The following is a 20,751-nucleotide window of genomic DNA, read 5'->3' as shown; positions in this document are numbered from 1 at the left end:
CACCTTCAGTTGTGGACTACAGGCCGACGAGTCAAAGTCACTACGACTTGATGCGACCATAGCTCTATCGCCACCATCACACACAAGGGTCACACAGTCCCTCGACTCACTCATTCGGGCATTTTCTCCGACCTCATCAAGGGCTAACCTATAAACCCTCATCAGTTTGTTCTTCATGCCCAGGTAACAAGGGTTTTTCCCAACTGACTAGCCTAAATCGTTAAGCCCATATCGGTATCAGCAAACCATCGTTTGCTTAGTATGGTCCACAAGGGACCACACTCTCACTGAGTTCATGTTCCACTATATCATTTCATTATACAAGCACTCATAAGGCCTTTATAGGCCACATAAACCCAACACTCTTATCCACATCTTCAATGTGGGATAAATGATCAATCACTTCTCATTCTATAAATAAGACAAAACACATTTTTCATGGTTTAACACTTTCCAAAACACTATCAAACAAGGGGAAATTTATTTTTGAATATAACTAAATATTTTGAAGGAAAGCTTTTTGTATTACCCAAACCATATATAAATTATATATGACCCCAATTCTTAACCATTTGATCTGAATCGATAGCTAGGAGTATTGCTCATGTCACAATGTCGCACCATATGTTTGATTTTTATTTATTTTTCTGCAAAACCTTTTGGCTGAAGCATCCCATCTCCTTCCTGGGGCACACCTAGAAAACAAAAATTTCTTGTGAAAATAAATAACCAAAATGCTCCTCAAGGATTCAGGGGTATTGTGATAATTTTCATCACATGAAATATTTTTTATTGCTTTTATCATAGGAGCCTTATTAGATGTGTGCATGACCCAAATTTTGCTATAAAATAATTTATAGAATAAAAATTAAAAATAAAATACTCTGAGATTTTGGATCAAGATCTAACGCTCAAGAGCTAGCTTGTGACATTGCGACTTAAACCATCTCAGCATTTGCTTAGATCTGACGGCTGAGATCATGGATCACATTCTCTATATATGTTGGTGGGTCATATGGAATGCTTTACTATCTTTTTTTGAGAAAATATATGTTATATTTAGTGTTCTTATGGCATTATTGTTAAGTTTTTATTATTACATGTATACCCAAATTTTCAACTTCATAACATTTTTTTTAAAAAAAAGATAAAACCACCCTTTTCGATTTTTAAAAAATAGAAACATTTAAGTAAAGTTGTGTTTTCAAATTTTCAAAAACCAAAATTTGGATATTTTCAGGTTTTCAAAACCCAAAAATTATCTTTCATTTTCCAGTAACTTACTAGAAAATTTACTGGAAAGAGACAGATTTTCTGTTTTTGAAAAACAAAATTTGTCGTATTTTCAGTTTTAAAAAAACCAAAAACTACCTTTCATCTTCTAGTGACTTACTAGAAAATTTCTTGGAAAGGTAGATTTTTTGTTTTGTGAAAAACCCAAATTGATGTGTTTTCGGTTTTTCATAAATCGAAAACTATCTTTCATTTTTCAGGAACTTACTGGAAAATTTACTGGAAAGAGATAGATTTTCGGTGTTTACAAAACCGAAAATGTTGTGCTTTCGGTTTTTCAAAAATTTAAAAGTGGATATTTTCAGTTTTTTTAAAACCGAAAACTATCTTTCATTTTCCAGTAACTTACTAGAAAAATCTATTGGAAAAAACTAATTTTCCCATTTTTGAAAAACCAAAAAAGGCAGTTATGTCTGCTTAAAAAAAAACTGCCATGAAGTTGGAAAAACAAACATACATGTAATAACAGAAACTTCCCAATAATTATGTAATAATACTAAATATAACGGATATATACATTATTTCTCTTTTTCTTTTCAAACCCAAAAATACTAATACTAGCGCTCATTTTCCTGCAAATGAAGTGGTAGAAAGCACTTGTGCGATGTCCTTCGATTCTTATTCATCTTAATTCGTTGATGGAGATGAGACTGCACCATACTAATGGCATTTTGCTTCCCCTTTTAAAGACCTTAGGGACATCGACCTTTATTTGATGGACCCGGTTTCTATGCAGCCAAGCCCGCATATGTAGAAATGTGTGCCTCTTAATAGTAGAAATGTGTGCCTCTTAATAAAAAAAAATTTGATATGGATTTTAAGACCTAAAATTTTAGAACAAGTAATCTCTAACACAAAAATCATCAATATGAAAAATAAATAAATTTAAAAACCTATAAATAATAATTTTTGTAAAAAAATATTTGGACTGTCCGTTTTCATTGTTTTTAGGATGAGTACCTACTTCAAGATGGATGCTTTATACTTCCTTAACTGTATTTATAGAAATGTGGTCCAACCCGCATGAAACAATTTTCTTTATTTGGTGCACATATTTAGAGAGATGAAGGTAGAAGCAAACTCCTTGGATAAAGCAGTTGGCAAATTTCGTTGATATTCATGGCATAAACACGCGACGTTTTTCTACATCACACACTCTCTCGGACATGCAAGGTAACATATAAAGTATCACCTTCTCTAGGACATGCAAGGTACCATATAAAGTATCACCTTCTCTAGGAGCATATTGTACGGCAAAAGAGTTTCTTGTAGAAATTCTTGGATTTGAAAATAGAAAACATCTAATAATCACTGAAAATTATTTTCAAAGAAAATTGAATTTTAAGTTCTTTAACAGTTACATTTAGAAAAAATTTATATAAGGTTGCAACTTTAAAATGGTAAGAGAATAAGATAAATGATTCAAATATGAAATGTAAAAGAAATAACAACAAAAGTTAAGTGTTTGGGAACCGGTTCTCTAGTGACCCGGATTGAACATGCCGGTCATAACGGAGAATCAACCTAGGGGGAATGGCTGGTTCCTCATATTTTATTGGAACCGGTTCGGTTTGATGATTTTCAATCTGGATTGCTCGGTTCTGATCCGAATCGGCGTTTTTTAAATTCATATTTTTTATTCAAGTGCAAAGAATGTGTGATTTGAGTTTTTCTATATTGAAGTTGGTTACTAAGTAGTAGGTTAAATATTTAAAATCTTAGAGTTTGGCATCCTAAAACTAATCCATCCTTGGTACCGGTGTAGGAAAGCATGAACATGGATTGGAACCTAGCCTGGGCCGGGCTGAGTGACCTAGACTAGGTCCGAGTATCCCGGCCCTAATTAGGCAGGTGGCCAAAAAATCTTTAAAAAAATATAAAAATCCTAAAAATATGTTTCAAATAAAATTAAACAAAAGGATAAAAAAAATAGTGCAATAGATTTTGAAAAATCAATTTGTGACTAGAAGTATTTTAGAAATAATCTAAAAAGAAGAGAAATGTAAAAACATGCCAAAACACTTTTCAATCTTTGCCAAAATAATAAAAATAAAAAAATACATTACAAATAAATTATTTTTTTTTGAGATTTTTACAACTTTTCGATTTTTTTTTTAAGATTTCGAGCTTGACCACCAAACTCAAGATATAACTGAGCTAATTGGGCTAAACTGACCAGATTAAAAGAAACCCCACCGGGTAGTAGAAAAAGACGCTCGTGTAGGTAGACTACTCGAGTAGGTCAGGTATGGGGTCCAGCCCCCTAGCGGTTAGACCCCTGGCTAAAAACTGCCTCGTCCAATAGGTGAGTCAAGGTAACCCTGCGGGGTCCAATTTCACTCAGCTGGTTCTTCCTACATTGCTTGGGTAAGCCAATAGACAATATGCTTATGCAAGAGAAATGTACTTTTTTTTCAAGAGGAGACAAAAAAAAAAGAAAAAGGATAGGCTTAAGATGGTAAAAAAAAGTTTTCGTGTTCTATTTTTTAATCGTGGAAAATTGTTTCAGGTTGGACCGCATGACTACATAAGCGGTCCAAAAGTGTAAAACATCCATCTTAAAAATAGATGTAAGTAGGTATCCCATTTAAAAACATTTGAAATTAATGGTCCAAATGTGTTTTTACTAATATTATAGTTTTTAATTTTAAAAATTTGCTTTTTTTTCATAATCATGATCTCCATATATATTATATGTCCTTAAAAACTAAGTCAAAAAAGTCATCAAAAAATTGATTTATTAATAGGCATGCATTTCTGGCCATATAAAAACTGGCAATAGGACATTATGTTTACGCAGTATGCTTTAAGGGTGTTTGGGCACGAGAAAATCTATTACGTGACAATCGATTACGAAGAAATATGATATTTTCACGATTTCGGTACACTTTAATAATAACAAAATAAAAAGAGTTCACACGAGATTTCCCCAATTGAGGGTGAAAAATGCATTACACACTTATCAGGTAATCTTTTTTGAAATCTTTCGCGTACGTCTCTTTCCCTATATTTCTACTGTTTCGGTACACTTTAATAATAATGAAATCGACGAGATTACCCGAGATTTCCCTAACTGAGGGTGAAAAATCTATTACGCGTTTTTTAGGTAATCTTTTTTGAAATATTTCGCGTGAGTCTCTCTTTCCTATGCTACTTAAAAATAACTATTTTATGTTGTATTGTATAATTATTCAGGTAAGTAGAAAAAAATATTTCTCTAGTCTGTGGTATTGCATAATTATGTTGTATTGTATAATTATTAAGGTAAATAGAAAAAAATATCTCCCTAGTCTATGTTGTATTGTATAATTATTAAAGTAGGTAGAAAGTGAAATTAGGGATACGAAAAGGGTACTCTAAATTGATTTGAACAGTTATATAAACTTAATGATAAACAATTTTCTACCGCAATTTTTACATCCCTCTATCCCCGATGCGGATTATAGCCCTAATCTAACTTTCATATAAAAACAAAAAACTCTACATCCCTCTATCCCCAATTTGGATTGTAACCCTCATCTTACTCTCATCTAAAAATGAGAAAGTGAAAGTAGGGGAATCTAAATTGATTTGAATAAGTGTAGAATGGATGAAGGACAATTTTCTATTCTATTCTTAATAAAAAAAAATTTACATTTCTTTATCTCCAATTTGGATTGTAGCCCTCATCTAAGTCTCATATTAAAACAAAAAGAATTCTACATCCCTCTATCCCCAATTTTCATTGTAGCCTTCATTTTACTCTCATATAAAAACGAATTTTTTTAATAATGGATAAGTGAAAGTAGGAGAAATTTAAATTGATTTGAATAAATATAAAATTGGATAAGGGACAATTTTTTATTATATTCTTAATAAAAAAATTACTACATCTCTTTATCCTCAATTTGGGATATAGCTCTCATTTGAAACCATCGGATCATATAAAAATAAAAATAATAATTGATAATCAATAAGAAATTACACAACACAATTATAATAAAAAATTTCACATAACATAATCCTCATAAGTGATTAGTAAAAGCTCAATTGAAACAAGATACTTTTTTAGTCTCCTCTAATGCTTTAAAATTTTATACTGCAATTATCAAACCTTCTAGTTTACTAATCAAACTTCTTCTCATTTTTTAACTTATACCATAAAGAATTTGATTTTGGTATCACAAATTTATTGCTTATTTGAAATTATATATAAAGAGACATTTGAAATACTTCTATGAAAAATAAGGCTTTTCACAATAAAATCATGTTATTTCATTTATATTATTTCAATGACATATTATATTGAATGCAAAGTCTAATCATGTTAGCCAAACATAACCATATTTTTTATATTTGGTTGGTAATACATTTCTTATATTTCTTTGAGATAACCAAACATTAAAAATGTTATCTAAATATTACCACATCAGTGAAAATCCATTTGCAAATAATGTATTACGGTAGTAATACAATTGAGAGACAATATATTTGCAGGTACCGTGCGGCTTATATAAACCGCAAAGTAGATAGTATCGTGCATATTATACGCAGCCATCCAATTTCAAATCAAAGGGTGAAGAGTAATTGTAAGATGCACCAATGGCTACTTTTTCTACTGTATATATTAGCTGCACCTTGAAAATCTAGGGTTCTGGGTGTTCCCGCCATGACGCACAAGTGGCAGAGGTGCTTCTTCTCCTCCAGCTCGAAACAATGGCGGATAAAGCAGATAACTAAGTCCAACTTCTCTCGTATACTCCCTCAGGTGAAGGAACGCATTCATGGTGCCGATTTCATCTGCGTCTCTTCTCAGAAGACGGGGACCTTCTCAGCTCCATGGCGTCGCATATTGCCCATTGATACCCCTGAAACTGCTTACTGTAAATCGAGGGATGCGGCTGAGAGGTTTGAGTTGCTTCACTTCACTGTTTGCCCCATCACTTTTCAGGGAACCAAGGTGATTGCGTATCCGTAAGTCCATTCCTCTCTCTCTTGTTTTTTATTCTTTGATGAAAAATGTGTATTTTTACTGATTGGGGTTTAGGGCTTGGGTAGTTAGGGACGAGTAGAAGTTCTACAAAGATATGGATAATTTTTAGAAGTAATTTTTAAATCATCGACATGTGGTTTTTAGTCTTTGGAACAACTAAAAGAGGAAGGAAATGTAAGAGTGAAATAGGGTTTTCTTGATACTGTAAACAGAAATATTTTATTTTCAATGTTATTTTGTATGAATGAAATAGGATTTGGTTATTAACAGTGGCTTTGTTTAATCTTTTAGTGCAATTTCATCTTCTAGTCTTACTCTTCAAGCTTGTTTTAGTAGGGAAACTGAAGTTTGGTGTTTCAGCATAGAGGGAATGAAACATGCAATAATTTTCTAGGAATTAGATTTTGGAATAGCACTTCAAATCTGCATTTGTGGAGGTGAAGAGCTCTTACAATTATAACAGAGAGAAAAAAGAACCTTTTTACTCGGAGAGATGGAATGGTGTGGTAGTGATGTAGGAAAATTTGACAAAGCAGTAAAATCAGCAAGAAATCATGCAGAACACAAGCAATAACTAGGAGAAACCTAGGGTTTCCTCCACACTCCAAGCTAGGGTTCTAAAAGCCTAAGCTTTTATTTCTTTTTAATTTCTGAAAATTTCTAAAAATCAAGTGGAATGACTGGCTCCACACACCTCTTATATATCATAATTTAATATTCAAATACATTATAATAATTAAAGGGTGTCGTTTGCATAAGGTTGCAACCTTAAACAATCAAATTAACTCCAAAAATGGTTCAAATGAAGTAGATCTATAACACATGAAAATATTGAAAATGGGCGGTCCACATAATGTATTGCTAGATGCACTATTTTTGGGACTTGAAATCTTTTTTTTTTCCCATATTCATACATCTTGTTGTCGAGATGATCAATTAAAGGGTTTCTCAACATCAAAATGGCTTTTCCGATGGATTTTTGAGGTGCACTCTTCTTCTACATTTTAAGGTTGCAACCTTATATAAACCTTTTCCATAATTAAATGACCCAAAAAAAATAAAACATAAAATGTGTGATGACAAATTTACCCCTATGAACTTCAAGCCATGAAGGATATGGTTGAAAATAATGAGAAAAGATATGACAACTTATGGCCTCACTGAGGGTATGACCCTTGATAGGACAGAATGACAAACCGGAATTCGTGAAGCCGACCCCAAATAGTTGAGAAAAGGCTATATTGATGATGATGATGATGATGAATAGAGACCCATGAACAATACGTGAATAGTACCTATGAACAATACCCGTGAATAGAAACCAGTGAATCATCATCATCCTAGCCTTATACCAATTACTTAGGGTTAGGTACATGAAACATGTTCCCCCTCCATTCTTCTCTATCAAGAGTCATATCTTTTATAAGACCAAAATAGGTTCAAGATTCATGATAAGATGTAGTAATGTTTATGTTGGCTGCCGACCTAACGCAACTGACCTCCTTTACCTAGGCTTGGGACTAGTTAAGAGAAAGTTTAAGGTCCTCACCCTTATTAGACCAGAATAGTAACTAGTGAATAGTAAATAAAAATATAAAAGAACCCTAGAATCCTACAAAAAAACATAAAAACCCTAAAACTAAAATTAGAATATACATCGTTGAAATTAAACAAATATAAAAAATAAGAATAATCTTGTCCTCCATTAGGTAGTTTAGTAAATGAATGGTTTTTTCATGGGGGGAGTTATTTGGCAACAAAAATGAATTTTTTGTAGAAAAATGTTTGATCATCTACAATCTCATTTTAACTCAATCATAATTCAGTCATAATAGGTGGGAACTTGTTAATGAACCAATTTTAGCTTTGATCCGTCATTTTGCAGTTGAAGAGAAAGCTTTTTGGTGAATTTCCTTGTGTGTAACGACATGAAATGGTCTCTCGAAATACATACTCTTTGATGAAGATCAAGACTTTTCATAACTCATTGAAGCGTATTACATTTCTCTTTTGTTGTTACTCTGTAATCTCTAGACTATTTGTCATCCCTGCATAATACTCAGAAGCATTTTACATGAGGATGGTTGCATCCTTAAGGAGGTCATTGTCAATGTTAAATATTATTTCATCTTAAATTATATATATACACTAGTAGATTTATGTGTGTTGCACGTATAAATGCAATGAGAGGTAGAAGAATGACAAAAACACTTTATAGAGAGAAATAAATCAATAATATATTTTAATATTAAATGTAAGCAAAGATAAATGAAAAATAAAATAAATCAAAGAACAAAGGAAATTAATAATATAATCTTAATATACTTATCTAATGTTAGATGGAATTTAAAAATTATTTTTACATCCTAAAAAATTATACCAAATTATCATGGGTGCGGTTTGTATAGAGCCTAGGCTCTAAACCATCAAATTGGAGCCTACCTTCAAATAGTGTTGAGCAATGTAGTTTCAATATTGAAAATCTTTGCGATAGCCTTAAAATATATTTTCATATTTATTTATAAAGTTAAAGCTTCAAAAATAGTGTAGATCGACATATATATGAAAACTTGAAAATTTTGAAAATTGACGGTCCAAAAATGCGTTACAAAATACACTATTTTCAAAATTTGCGCCATTTTTTTCTCATGTCCATACATCTTGATGTCGAGATGATTAAGTTGAAGATATTTGGGCATCAAAATAACCTCTTCTAGTGAAATTTTTGAGGTAGGCTCAAATTTGAGCCTCGGCTTTATATAAACTCTTCCCAAATATCATATTTTTGAGCACTAAGAAATTCTTTGTAAAACATTTGGAAAATGATCATGAACAAATTTTATAATATGCAAAAATTTCTTAAACTAACTTCAATTTTTATATTTTCAAAAGCTTTTAACACAAGGAAGATGTTATTAACGAAAATTTGTAGGAGCAGAAATTTATAAATATTTGATATCTCAGGCTGATTTACTTGTTATTATAGTAGGTACAACATTTCTTATTTGAGACACTTTGAAATTTGAAATTTTCCAAAAATAAATAAAGACGGTTTCCTTTGTGTTTGAAAAAGTCTAAAATGAGATTAAGTTTGTTTCCTATTTTTAGTGAAGAGAATGTAATTAACTTCAATACATTAAAAAAATGTAATAAAAAAATGAATTATTCAATAGGTATTTGGGCATAAATTAAAAATTGGCATTCTAGTTTGGAACAATTATAATTTTCTAATGAAAATATTTAAAATAATCATAACCAATATTAAAAATCATAAACATGCACAAATATTTTTTTTGTGAAATTAAAATCTTTAATTACATAGAGAAGATGATAAGTTAAAATTGGAAAGAATTTTTTTAAAAAAATTTTGGAACGAATTTTTTTTTTTTTTTTTAGAAATTGGTTTTACATAATTTTAATGTATTAAAACAACAAAAATAAAAAAATGATTTGGTAGTAAAAAATAAGGGATGAAAGATAGTTTCCTTTTAACTATTTTTATAAAATGCAATGTATAATTTTTATGAAGCATTTTGAAATTGTTAAAATATTTAGAAAAATAAATGAAACCAATGTCACTGACAAAAGTAAATCATTAGTAATAATCTAAATAATAAAGTAAGTTCTTATTTGTTTAATAACAAAAAAGTCAAAATTACATACAAAAAAATGCAAAAAATAGACCAGAAAATATAAATACATATCTACAAAGGAAATGTAATCTATTTAACTTTCCAAGCATGCCTCTTAAATGTAGGAGAAAACCAAAAGAAGAACAATAAAAAGAAACAAACTCATTTCCTTAAAAATAAAATTTTTAGTGATCTTGGGGAAGAAGAAATAGTAAATTAACCATGGACTAAAACAGAAAAACAAGCCTAGATTATAAAATTTTCGCCATAAATTCGAATACAAATCTCAAAGAACTCCAATATGTTAGCTTTCTAATAATGAAAAGTAAAAAAAAATGAAATTCATATAATAATTAAAATAATATATTAGAGTAACGGCTAACTTATTTATGTATTGGGTTTAGAAAGAATATTTTCATAAGTACTCAAATATTTAAGTACCCAACTTACATGATACAATGAAATATAAAAAAAGGAAGAGAAGAGAAGCATGACAAAACCAACCTATAATATACACAAATATTGATTAAAAAAAAACATTGTTGAGAAAGAAATGACAAATATATATTGGGACACATAAAGTTGATGATGGAATTACAAATCAATTACTTCAAAAGGTAAAAAAAAATTAGATTTATGTGAACTTCTAGGATGAAAAATTAAAAAGAAAATGAAAAACTTATAAATCAACATACAAAGGGAATTTGAATGTTGTCATACTTCACATAAGGGAGAGAACACATGCATAGGCATAGTGCATAACTAAAATTTAGGTCATCAATAGACATAAAATTAATAAAACCTTTCAAAAAGTAATATTTATAAAATAATAAAAAATAAGTATAAAAATTATTGTTGAATGATAAAGGTAAAAAAGGGAAAGAGTGGGTGATGAGCTAGCTCTCTCTCTCTCCCCCTTCTCCAAAACTCCCTCTTTCCTTCTTTCTCTCTCTCTCCATAACCGCCTTGCTCTCATGCCTTCTCTCTCTCCATAATCCCCTTGCTCTCATGCCCTCTCTCTCTCTCTCCCCCTCTCTCTCTAAATCCCACCCCCTCTCTTTCTCTCTCCCCCTCCCTCTATTTCTCTCTCCGTATCTTTTGGATTTGTTAACTCACTAGTTTAGTTATTAGATTATAAAAAAGAAACTTATTTAGGATCAACATTGTAGTTTCTAAGGGAAATATTGGATTAGGATAAGGAAATCCATCTAGATCTCCTTCTAAGATAGAGAACCTTGAACTATTTCTCAAAATTATAGGATGTTTGAAAATATTAAACTCTATCTTTTGTTATATCGACGTGACTCTCTCTCTTCTATGTCATCTCTCTAAATCTCAAAAATTGATTTGATTTATCTAATTAAAAAGATACCCTAACTTAAAATGCCCTTTATTTCTTAGGCATATTCCCTATCTTATCTCTATGCATAGGGTCCCTTCTTATTCTTGCAACATATATCCACCCGTTAAGTGTGGCTTAATAATATAGTATATAGATAAGCAGGTCATTGGTCAATTTTAGATATTAATTTATTTTAAATTATACACATTCTTCCAAGTAGTTGACACCCATCTTTCTGGTAAGCCACTCTTTTGAATGGAAGATAGTCAATGAGCAAATCAAAAAACAGTTGTGGCTATTATTGCCATCTTCTTTGGCCCCTGGAAGAAGAAAAAGCTGGGAGTATTAAAAATCTGGTGACCATACTAATATGGGTATATCATCTTTATGTTAGAATACTCTCCATTAGGTGGCTTGCTCATTGCTTGCTATTGTGAAGCTAAGAAGACATTGAAACACTCATTTTAACTCTTGTTTCTCTGTTTTGAACCAGTAGTCTACCACCTAAACCACTGTCCAAGAGACTCTGTTGGGTTTTGGACCTGATATCCTTGAGGACCCTGGGGTTTTCAAATGTATCGTTATTGCTTTCATGAAATTTTGTTGCCGATATACATTTTAATACCTTGAGCTTTATTAATATGTTATTGTACCTCATGAATTCTTAGATTTTCTATGTATAAGCCTATTCTTCTCATTTTTCAGTGTTTCTCATTGAGTTCTTCCTGATGTAGAGAGCTTATGCTGAATTAAAGTTATGCAATTGTGGTTTATCTGTGAACTGTGATTTAGTAATCCTTGAATTACTGATAACAGGTACAACTTTCATTTGTTCCCACGTGACGAGTTAAATATAGGCATGCCATCCTACAGTTTTTCATGCCAAACATCCTATTTGACTTCAATGGCTCAAGAGGGTTTTGATTTTAACACCTGCATTTACAATGGTGAGCCTAAATTTGGATGATGAAGGCTATTCTTCCAGATGTTGAATTTCATGCAAATGCACATGAAAGTTTCATTTTAATTGAACACACTCATTTTGTTTCAACATTAAATCCCTGTGAAGTTTTAGCACTGAATTGTGGTTCTCTTAACAGGCATATCATACTTATCAAGAGTGCAGGAATCTGCATCAAAACATCAAAATGGGAATTGTATTCCGACCACAATCCCTTTGACTTCTTCAAAACCATCATTTGCGGATGCAATCTTTTTGGAGGGAACTAAATCACGGGTGAAGCATTGGAGGGATGCATGCAAAGATTCAAGTGGGTCATCTGATGGTAAGTTTTATGATCTGGGAAGGGGATTGTATGTTATAGGATTGGCTATAGGCTTTTCTGTTTGGCTTATTTTTGGTTTGGGGCTGGCTTTTACAGGGGCTTTAATGAAATCGTTAAGGAAACATATTTTGGGAAGTGAGGTATATGGAACGAGACCATGCATAAATATAGACGTTTGCACTGACAATCAGGTGCCGCTAGTTGCAAAGGTAGGAAATTTCATTCATTGAGTTATTTTGAGATATGAGATTTTGTTTTCAATAAGGACTTTATCGCATTAAGTATTGGTTGATTCTGTCTAGATTAAGTTCTAGTATGACTTATGGGTGTGGCTGTGCTTACTATGTCTTTTGGGTGTGTCTTGGCTAAAGATGCTTCTTATTGTCTTGCTAATGCTCATATGCATCCCAGTGGGTTGGCTTAACGCATTGGAAATAATAATATAATCTGTGGCATTCAAATCTGTGTATTTAGCAAAGCAGAAAAGAATGGATATCGCTTCCTGTTTTTTGTATTTTCTGCATCCTTTTTCTCTTCGTTTGAGAACCTCAAAACATTTTTTGTTCTGCCTTCTAAACTGGTCCAATTTAAATGATTGTGAAAATTATTGTTCCAATGAATCTCCATTAAGAAACTCACCTTGTGCCACTTCTATCCTGAGAATCCTGTCTTGACCTGTTTTTGCATGTGATGTATCCATCCAGAAATTTTCCCATTCTTCTTAAGCATTAAGCTTGGTTTCTTTCTGTTACAGGAATCGTTTTTTTTTTAGTTATGATATGTCGATACCAAGAACCTCTTGCTGATGGCATCCTCAAATGAGCCACAAATAAGGGTAGATGTACATCAAGAAAAGAGTCCTGGTTTTTTTTTAGGAAAAAGCTTCTATAGGGCTGCAGCACTAGTGAAATAAGTTGGGCTGCACCCTCCTACACCGTCAATTTATTTTGAACGGTGTAGATCTTTTAGCATTATTTCATGAGTAAAACTGGGTAATGGGAGGTGCAGATTATTTCATGAGTAAAACTGGGGAATGGGAGGTGCCAGTTACCCTTCCCATTCATTTTTATTTTCCTTCTAACTTTTTTGCATGGCCAGTATCTCTCTTCTCCATCTTATGCAGAATGGCTAACCATCTTCTAGTAGCACTTTTCCGCTCTCTTTTCTTTCATTGCCAAAAAATCACCTCACCACCCTTGCCCACCATCTAGAAGAGTACAGATTAGTTTGATTTTCTCTGGTATCCCTTCTCTGAGGAACAAATTCTTTAAAAAACCCAATTGTCTGAGCTCCATTTTCTCTTTCTTCCCCTGATTAAATACCCAGAAGTCCAACCCACTTTCTCTGTCAGTCCACTTCTCTAAATACTCCCAAAAACTTGGGGTCCTTTAAGAGGGTCGATGATGAATCCTTAGAGCAATACAAGCATGAAATTTAGAATTGAAAGAACCGAGCAAATTCAGAAGCACTGAAAATTAAAGAGGCAACAACAAAATTATCGAACTCTATTGGATGAATATAAGATCATGGATCCTACAAATTCTTGGAATACCCTGTGGGATTGCCAAGATTATGAATATAAATTCTTAAACTTATCCTACATAAAATTTATAAAGATCCTTTAAAAATCAGAAGATTTAAATAACTTTTCCCCAAATTCATGGGTTTTTTTGTTTCTCTCTCTACATACTTCTATCTCCTCTTCTTCCCATTTCCTTGTTTTGGCGCCAAATAGCTGTGGGCTTCTCTCTCTTACTTATTGCTACAACCACAAAAGATTCATCCTTCCCTTCTTCAAAGCCCACCTTTTAATTTTTCTCTCTCTAGGTTTCTTGGGTGTGTTATCAGCGTGCAGCAAATCGTATAAACTCTGTTGCAATTGTTGAAAAGAATAATTCCTTATATTGGGGTTACAAAACTAGAAGCCAAGGTCATTTTGTGATGGGTCACAGGAAGATGAAGAAATTGCTTGAATTAGGGCTAATATCGTTGAGAGAGAAACTTGAGTGTGACAATGAAGAGGAATTTACAAACTGAGGATGTAGAGCGAGAGTGAACATGGAGTTATATGGGTGGAGGGAGATCAGGTGGTACAGAGACAGTGGATGCGAAATAGCGAAAGGAATCTGGGCCACAGAAAAGTTAGAGAGAGAGAGAGAGGAGATTTTAGAAAAGACAAAGGCAACCAAGGTAACCGGGAGCCCAGTTCTACATATTTTTTTTATTGGGAAGTGAGCAAAATGCATACCATCAAAATAGATGAACGGAGCAGAAGGCTGTGGCCCAATTTCAACAAAAAAAGGCTGCGGCCCTATAGAAACCGCATCCTTTATATATATATATATATATATATATATATATATATATATATATAATACAATTGTATTGAATACAATTGTATTGAATACAGTTGTATTGAATTGCATACAATTGTATTGAATACAACTATATTGAATACAATACAAATGTATACGCTTAAAACCTTAACCTGTTTGATAACTGGAAGCAAGTTCATGAACTGTAAGTTGGAAGTTCCTGAAGAACTGTAAATTAGAAGTTACTTCAGAAGTTCATGGTTTCTGTGTTTGGTAACCTTCATGGTAATTGTAAATTAGAAGTTTCTTAAGAACTGTAAATTATATATATAATATATAAATATATATATAACATAGTATAATAAATAATATAGTGTATTTTATATTTATTTTATTATATAATATATATTATATTACATAAATTTATAAAATATATAACATAATAATGTACTTTTTGTTTAGTTTATTATTATATATTTACATAAAATAATATAGTATATTGTACATTGTATTTTATATTTATTTATTTTTAATATATGTATATATATATATATATATATATATATATATATATATATGAAAGTATCTTATATTACATAAACATATAATATATGAATATATATTTTATATAATATATATAACATAGTATAATATATAATATAGTTTATTTTATATTTATTTTATTATATAATATATAATATATATTATATAATGAAATATATTATATTACATAAATGTATAATATATATTTATATAAAATATTTTAGTATGTTATACATTGTATTTTATATTTATTCTATTGATATATATTTTATTATAATATTATAAATATCTATTATATAAATAAAATATGATATATAATAAAATATATTATATATTATACAAAACAGTATATTGTATATTATACAATAAAATATATACATATATCATATATAACGTAATGTAAAATATAATATAGTGTATTTTATATTTATTTTATTGATATATATTTGTATTATATAAGATATATTATATAGTGAATTATTTTATTAATCTTTATTTTATTTTATAATATACATAAAATAATATTTTATAATATATATATATATAAAATATATTATACATTGTATATATTTTTATTATATAATATTATAAATATCTATTATATAAATAAAATATAAAATATAATAAAATATATGATATATTATACAATAAATTATATTGTATTGTATATTATACAATAAAATATATTCATTTTATATATGGGGGTGGTTCATAAAAAAAAAGTTCCAACCCTTGGGTTGGAATTTTTTTTTTAAAGCAAGATTGGAACTTGAACAGTTCCTTGAAGTTTTGTTTGAAGTTCAATTTTTTTATCAAACACGGAACTTGAACAGTATTAAGAAGTTCTAAACTTCCAGGAAGACACTTCCTGTTATCAAACACGCTAAACAGATGACTTCTCCAAGCTACTGTTTGAACCTGTGTCATTATTATTTGTTTGAGTTGCTCAAAACTTGTGAAATGTGAAAATTTATTGGGGTAACTACAGTGTTTCAGTGTCAGTTTTTTTAACACATAAAAAACCAGTGTCAATGTTGCAGGAATATATTTCTTTATGCATGAAGATAGTGCTCTGTGAATGGTCACATGTGCCTGAACATGCCACATAATGATCACGTTTCAAGTGTTACGCTTGTTTTTAATTAATCTTTCAAATGTCAATTTTACTGTCCCTTAAGCTTTTAACATTTCACATCTAATCCTGGGATGCATTTTGAATGTTGTTTTTTTTATAAGTTCTGAAATTTTCACTTAAAAGTAGAATTTAAAATTTACATTTAAGATTATCACTCTTCATACTAAGGTTGATGCCACTTACTTGTCCAGCACTGCAAGCCATGGTCACAGCTAGTTATATACAAATCTAAATGCAAATTGTGATTTGTACTACTAGTTCAGGCTTATCTTTCTGAATTGGTGTAGATGTTGAACGATGTAGCTGATGACCTTGTACCATTGATAATCCCACACAAGAATGGTACAGCAAAAGGAATTCGAGTAGTTTTGGCCAGTTCCCAGGAGGACAGAAACCTTCTCATGGTATGAACCTTGGATTTTAATCCCTTTTAAGCACATCGTGCATGTTTCAGTGGCTTAGCCCATAACCTTGTCTTAACAACCTATTATATTTTCAGGAGGAGATTCAGACCCTTGAGGAAGAACAAAACAAACACTTCCGTGGCTTCCGAGAGGTCATTGATGCAATGTCGGCTTCTTGTAAACCAATCGTTGCGTACAATTGTCTAACAGGTAATTTCATTCAGGTCTTGCCATGTTCTTTGTTTTGTGTCCAATTACAACACGTTTTCATGGTATTCAATTCTATTCTTTTCTTTTCTTTTTCTGTGTTTTCTCAGTATTATGTTGTTATTTTGTGTTTAAATTTTTGCGCTTGCCCTTGTAGAGTCTGCTTTCATTCACTCAAAGTTCCTTGCTCACCTGCCCTCAACCATGGCTGAGTTCATGTGCTCCTTACGTTTGGTTTTCCCTTGCATTCTTGACGTGAACCATTTAATGAAGTCAGTCCGCCCTTTGAGGAAAGCAAACAATTTACATTCTGCTCTCTCATACATAAAAAGGCAGTTCTTTGCGCCTGTGGAAATGGAAACTCCCTATGAAGGCAAGGTATTCCTAATCCTTTTTCTTTTCTTTTTTTATCTTTTAGTAAAAACAATTATCTATAATGATTAGGAGAAAATAAGAAACAAATTTTCTCCTTTTCTAGGAAATCGTTAAATCAGTGCATGGAAGACCTTCATAATTTATGTAAGAGCCCTAGGAACCCAAATTCTAGGCAGGTGCTTAGATTGGTCAATTCGTCTTATGACGTTACGTTGGGCATTTTACAGAAATACCTATTAATCAAAAGACATAGAAGGGGACTTCCGGTTCAGAGCATTTTATAAAGGAAAATTGTTTCATGTGGGCTGGACTGCATTTCTACATATGCGGTCCAGAAAGTGTAAAGCATCCATCTTAAAGATGGATGCAAGCAGGTGTTCCATCAAAAAACAATGGAAACTAACGGTCCAAATGTTTTCTTACTAGAATTATTATTTCTAGTGTTTAAAATTTATTTATTTTTTCATATTCATGATCTCCATGTTAGAGATTACATGTCCTTAAAAATTAAGTCTTAAAATCCATCTCAAAAATAGATTTATTAAGAGGCCCGCATTACTACATGTGCGGGCTTGGCGGCATAGAAACCAGGTCCTTTTATAAAATATGCCCCGTCTGCTGTGAAATTCCCATTTGGGGTCCCATAGTTCAAGGCAATTGATGGTAAATTCATCAAAAAGAAGGAACATTGCGTTCACCCCCTTCATCGTACTTCCTACAGAGTAGACCCCTTAATATTTTTTTATTCACATCATAAACATTTTTATACTGTTTTCTTTTGAATTGACCAACTCCCTCCCCCCCCCCCCCCCCCTCCCTCTAGGTGAGTTTTTTAGGTCATTTTGGATGGAAAATCACCACCTCAGTCAAAGACAAAAAGTCTTAAGTTTAAAGGTGGTTCCCCTTGGAGGGCTGGACCAACCTCGGCTCCAAGAACTTTCCCCAAGGTCAAACCAGTGTCAAACTTGAAATTTTGTGTGTTTGAGAGGGGCATTTGTGCCCAAAATGACTTAAAAATATCCATCCACTGCTCCCCCTGGGGGTGTCAATGCAAAGGAATGGAATAACAAGGTTTATATTGTGAATAAAAAAATATGGGTGAGGGGTCTATGTGTAGAAAATTCAAGATAGGGTGATTTATATAATTTTCCCTAAAAAAGGAAGACTAATAAGTCATGTCAGTTGCCACGTATTAGGGGGATATTCTGGTTACTTGCCTGCACTTTTAGGGTTTTGGAGCATATGCATGATGCATCTAAGGTATTCCAGGCACCGATTAAGTATTTCCTTTTTTTCCTTGTTTGAAATGATGGAATACCATCTGTCTTTTCTGTGCTCATTTCCAAGCTTTCTCCTTCATTCATGCATTCAAACTCACATACGAACCTAGTGTTTTCAGTTTCTGAAGATATCGATGTGACCCATGGCCATGATGTGTTGAGGATTGCCTATGTATTTGCAAAACTATGCTCTATACTTAAGATCTTCCCCTCCACTGGTCAATTGCCCATTGGCTATCGTTCTATGATGGACTTTGAGAATGCTTTCTATCCTTGTTGTGTAAGCATTCAAGAGCCATTAGATGCAGAGCCAACAATACAAATCGATAAAAACAAGAGTAAACAAGTGAGCACTGAAGACTTGATTTTCTTGTGGGGTTATGAGAATGGGATATCTCCTGATAGACTCCGGAAGCTTCTATGTGATGTCCATGATGCTTTTCATGGGGGCTTTCAGGTGCGAATAATTGATGATGGGTGTGCGGTTGTGGGGTTTGAAAAGTCAGGTTCAGCAGAGAGATTCTTGAAAGATGTGGAGTCAGGGGAGGTTGAGTCGGGTGCGTTATTGGATTTGATTGTGGGAGGGCTTAGGGTTGCAGGGTACAATGCCTATGAGAGGGTTTGCAAGTTGGGTGTTTGGGAAGGTAAGTTGCCAAACTCATTGGAGAGGGCCTTGTTGGGTGAGCCTGTTGCATCTACAGCCAAGACTGGTATGTCAGAGGAGCACAAGAGTGAAAGTATGATGCTTGAGCTTAGTGATCTCTAAATTAATGGCTATGCATATTCACAGGATGGTGATAGAGATGCAGGTGTTGGCGTTACTGGAAGACTTATTGGTTGCGGTCGTTCCTAATACGGGATTCAGGGAGGCACATGATTGTGTTGTAAATTAAGGGAATGAGGTTTTGGGGAGGTTGTCTTCTGTCCTGTGCCTTCCATTGCATCGAGATTTTTGGCAAAATAACACTATTTCTTGTGCCAATGTTGTATTATTGTTATGTTTGGAAATATTATGTATTGGTATTGCTAAATGTGAATTATTGAAAATAAAAATTGGTTATTTCTGAGAGTGGCTGTACGTTGTCTAATTTATTGGAGAGATTGGGCGTTTTGTAATTCTTCCTGATTATTGCCTTCGCATAGTTTTAATTCTGTTGAGATTTTGGGCCCAAGACCATAGTGTCGTGAGCCAGATTCTAAAGTTCTTAGTGTTATAAGCTATAGAATGTTGATTCAAAAGTTCTTATTCTTGTTAATTATAGTGAAGGCATCACACTATGAAAATCTCAGCCACATCTGCAAGTTTATGACTGTGATTTTGGTTACATAAAGCTGATAAAAATTCAACATTCCTATCACATGCACATACTTCTTGATACCTTTGCTGAGGAACTACTATATCTTTTGATCCTTTTGTTTTTTTTATGCTTTTCATGACCATTGACCATGTTCCCAACTTTTTCTTTTGAAATTGTGGAATTGTCATTGCAATTCTGTTTTTGACCATTTCAGAATGCCAACAGACATTTGTGATTTTAAAGACCTAGCAAATTGTGCTTACGATGACCAGAAGTTATCAGCAGATCTGTCCTGGAGTTTAACTGCATTTCAATTTGGCTGGTCTTAGGTTTATTTTTTGTTCATGTTCCCTCTGTCTACTTACTAAGGTTAGGGAACGAAAGAAGTAAAAGAGAGAAGAGGTTACTGAAAAAAAGGAGCTCCTTAATGGAAATAAAATCAAAATAGTAATGTATAAAGCAAAAAACAGAAGATGCATAGAATAATTGGAAAAATACACATGGGGCCCGTTTCTAAAATCCATTTTAAAGATTGATTTAATTATTATTTTTTGTAGATTCATCATCTAGGCCAAGCTGATCATGAATATGAAAAGAAAAATAAATTTTTAAAATTTAAAATATATTTTTTGGTATTTTCTTGTAAACCATCCATACATTACTTATGTT

General features: G+C 32.2%; 1 protein-coding gene across 4 annotated transcripts; it reads left to right on the top strand.

Moving 5' to 3' along the window:
- The first annotated feature begins 5,920 nt into the window (after positions 1–5,920).
- Positions 5,921–19,851, top strand: LOC18437216 (Polynucleotidyl transferase, ribonuclease H-like superfamily protein). 4 transcript variants are annotated; one of them, XM_088870643.1, is made up of 8 exons: positions 5,921–6,232; positions 12,056–12,186; positions 12,340–12,525; positions 12,622–12,734; positions 16,806–16,922; positions 17,018–17,132; positions 17,287–17,502; positions 18,904–19,851. In XM_088870643.1, exons 1-8 carry the CDS (start codon positions 6,057–6,059, stop codon positions 19,548–19,550), a joined length of 1,701 nt encoding a protein of 566 aa, XP_088726769.1. In that variant the 5' UTR covers positions 5,921–6,056; the 3' UTR covers positions 19,551–19,851. The 4 variants fall into 4 exon arrangements, with proteins under 4 accessions (XP_088726769.1, XP_088726771.1, XP_020524710.1 ...); XM_088870645.1 differs by having other exon boundaries at positions 17,287–17,507; XM_020669051.2 differs by having other exon boundaries at positions 5,921–6,246.
- Positions 19,852–20,751: the final 900 nt, after the last annotated feature.

The sequence above is a fragment of the Amborella trichopoda genome, chromosome 6 (genome assembly GCF_054954075.1).
Source record: "Amborella trichopoda isolate Santa Cruz 75 chromosome 6, AtrichopodaSantaCruz75HAP2 v2.0, whole genome shotgun sequence".
Classification (NCBI taxonomy): domain Eukaryota; kingdom Viridiplantae; phylum Streptophyta; class Magnoliopsida; order Amborellales; family Amborellaceae; genus Amborella; species Amborella trichopoda.
The sequence above is the reverse complement of the archived record's forward strand: the minus strand, read 5'-3'. Positions and strand labels throughout refer to the sequence as shown.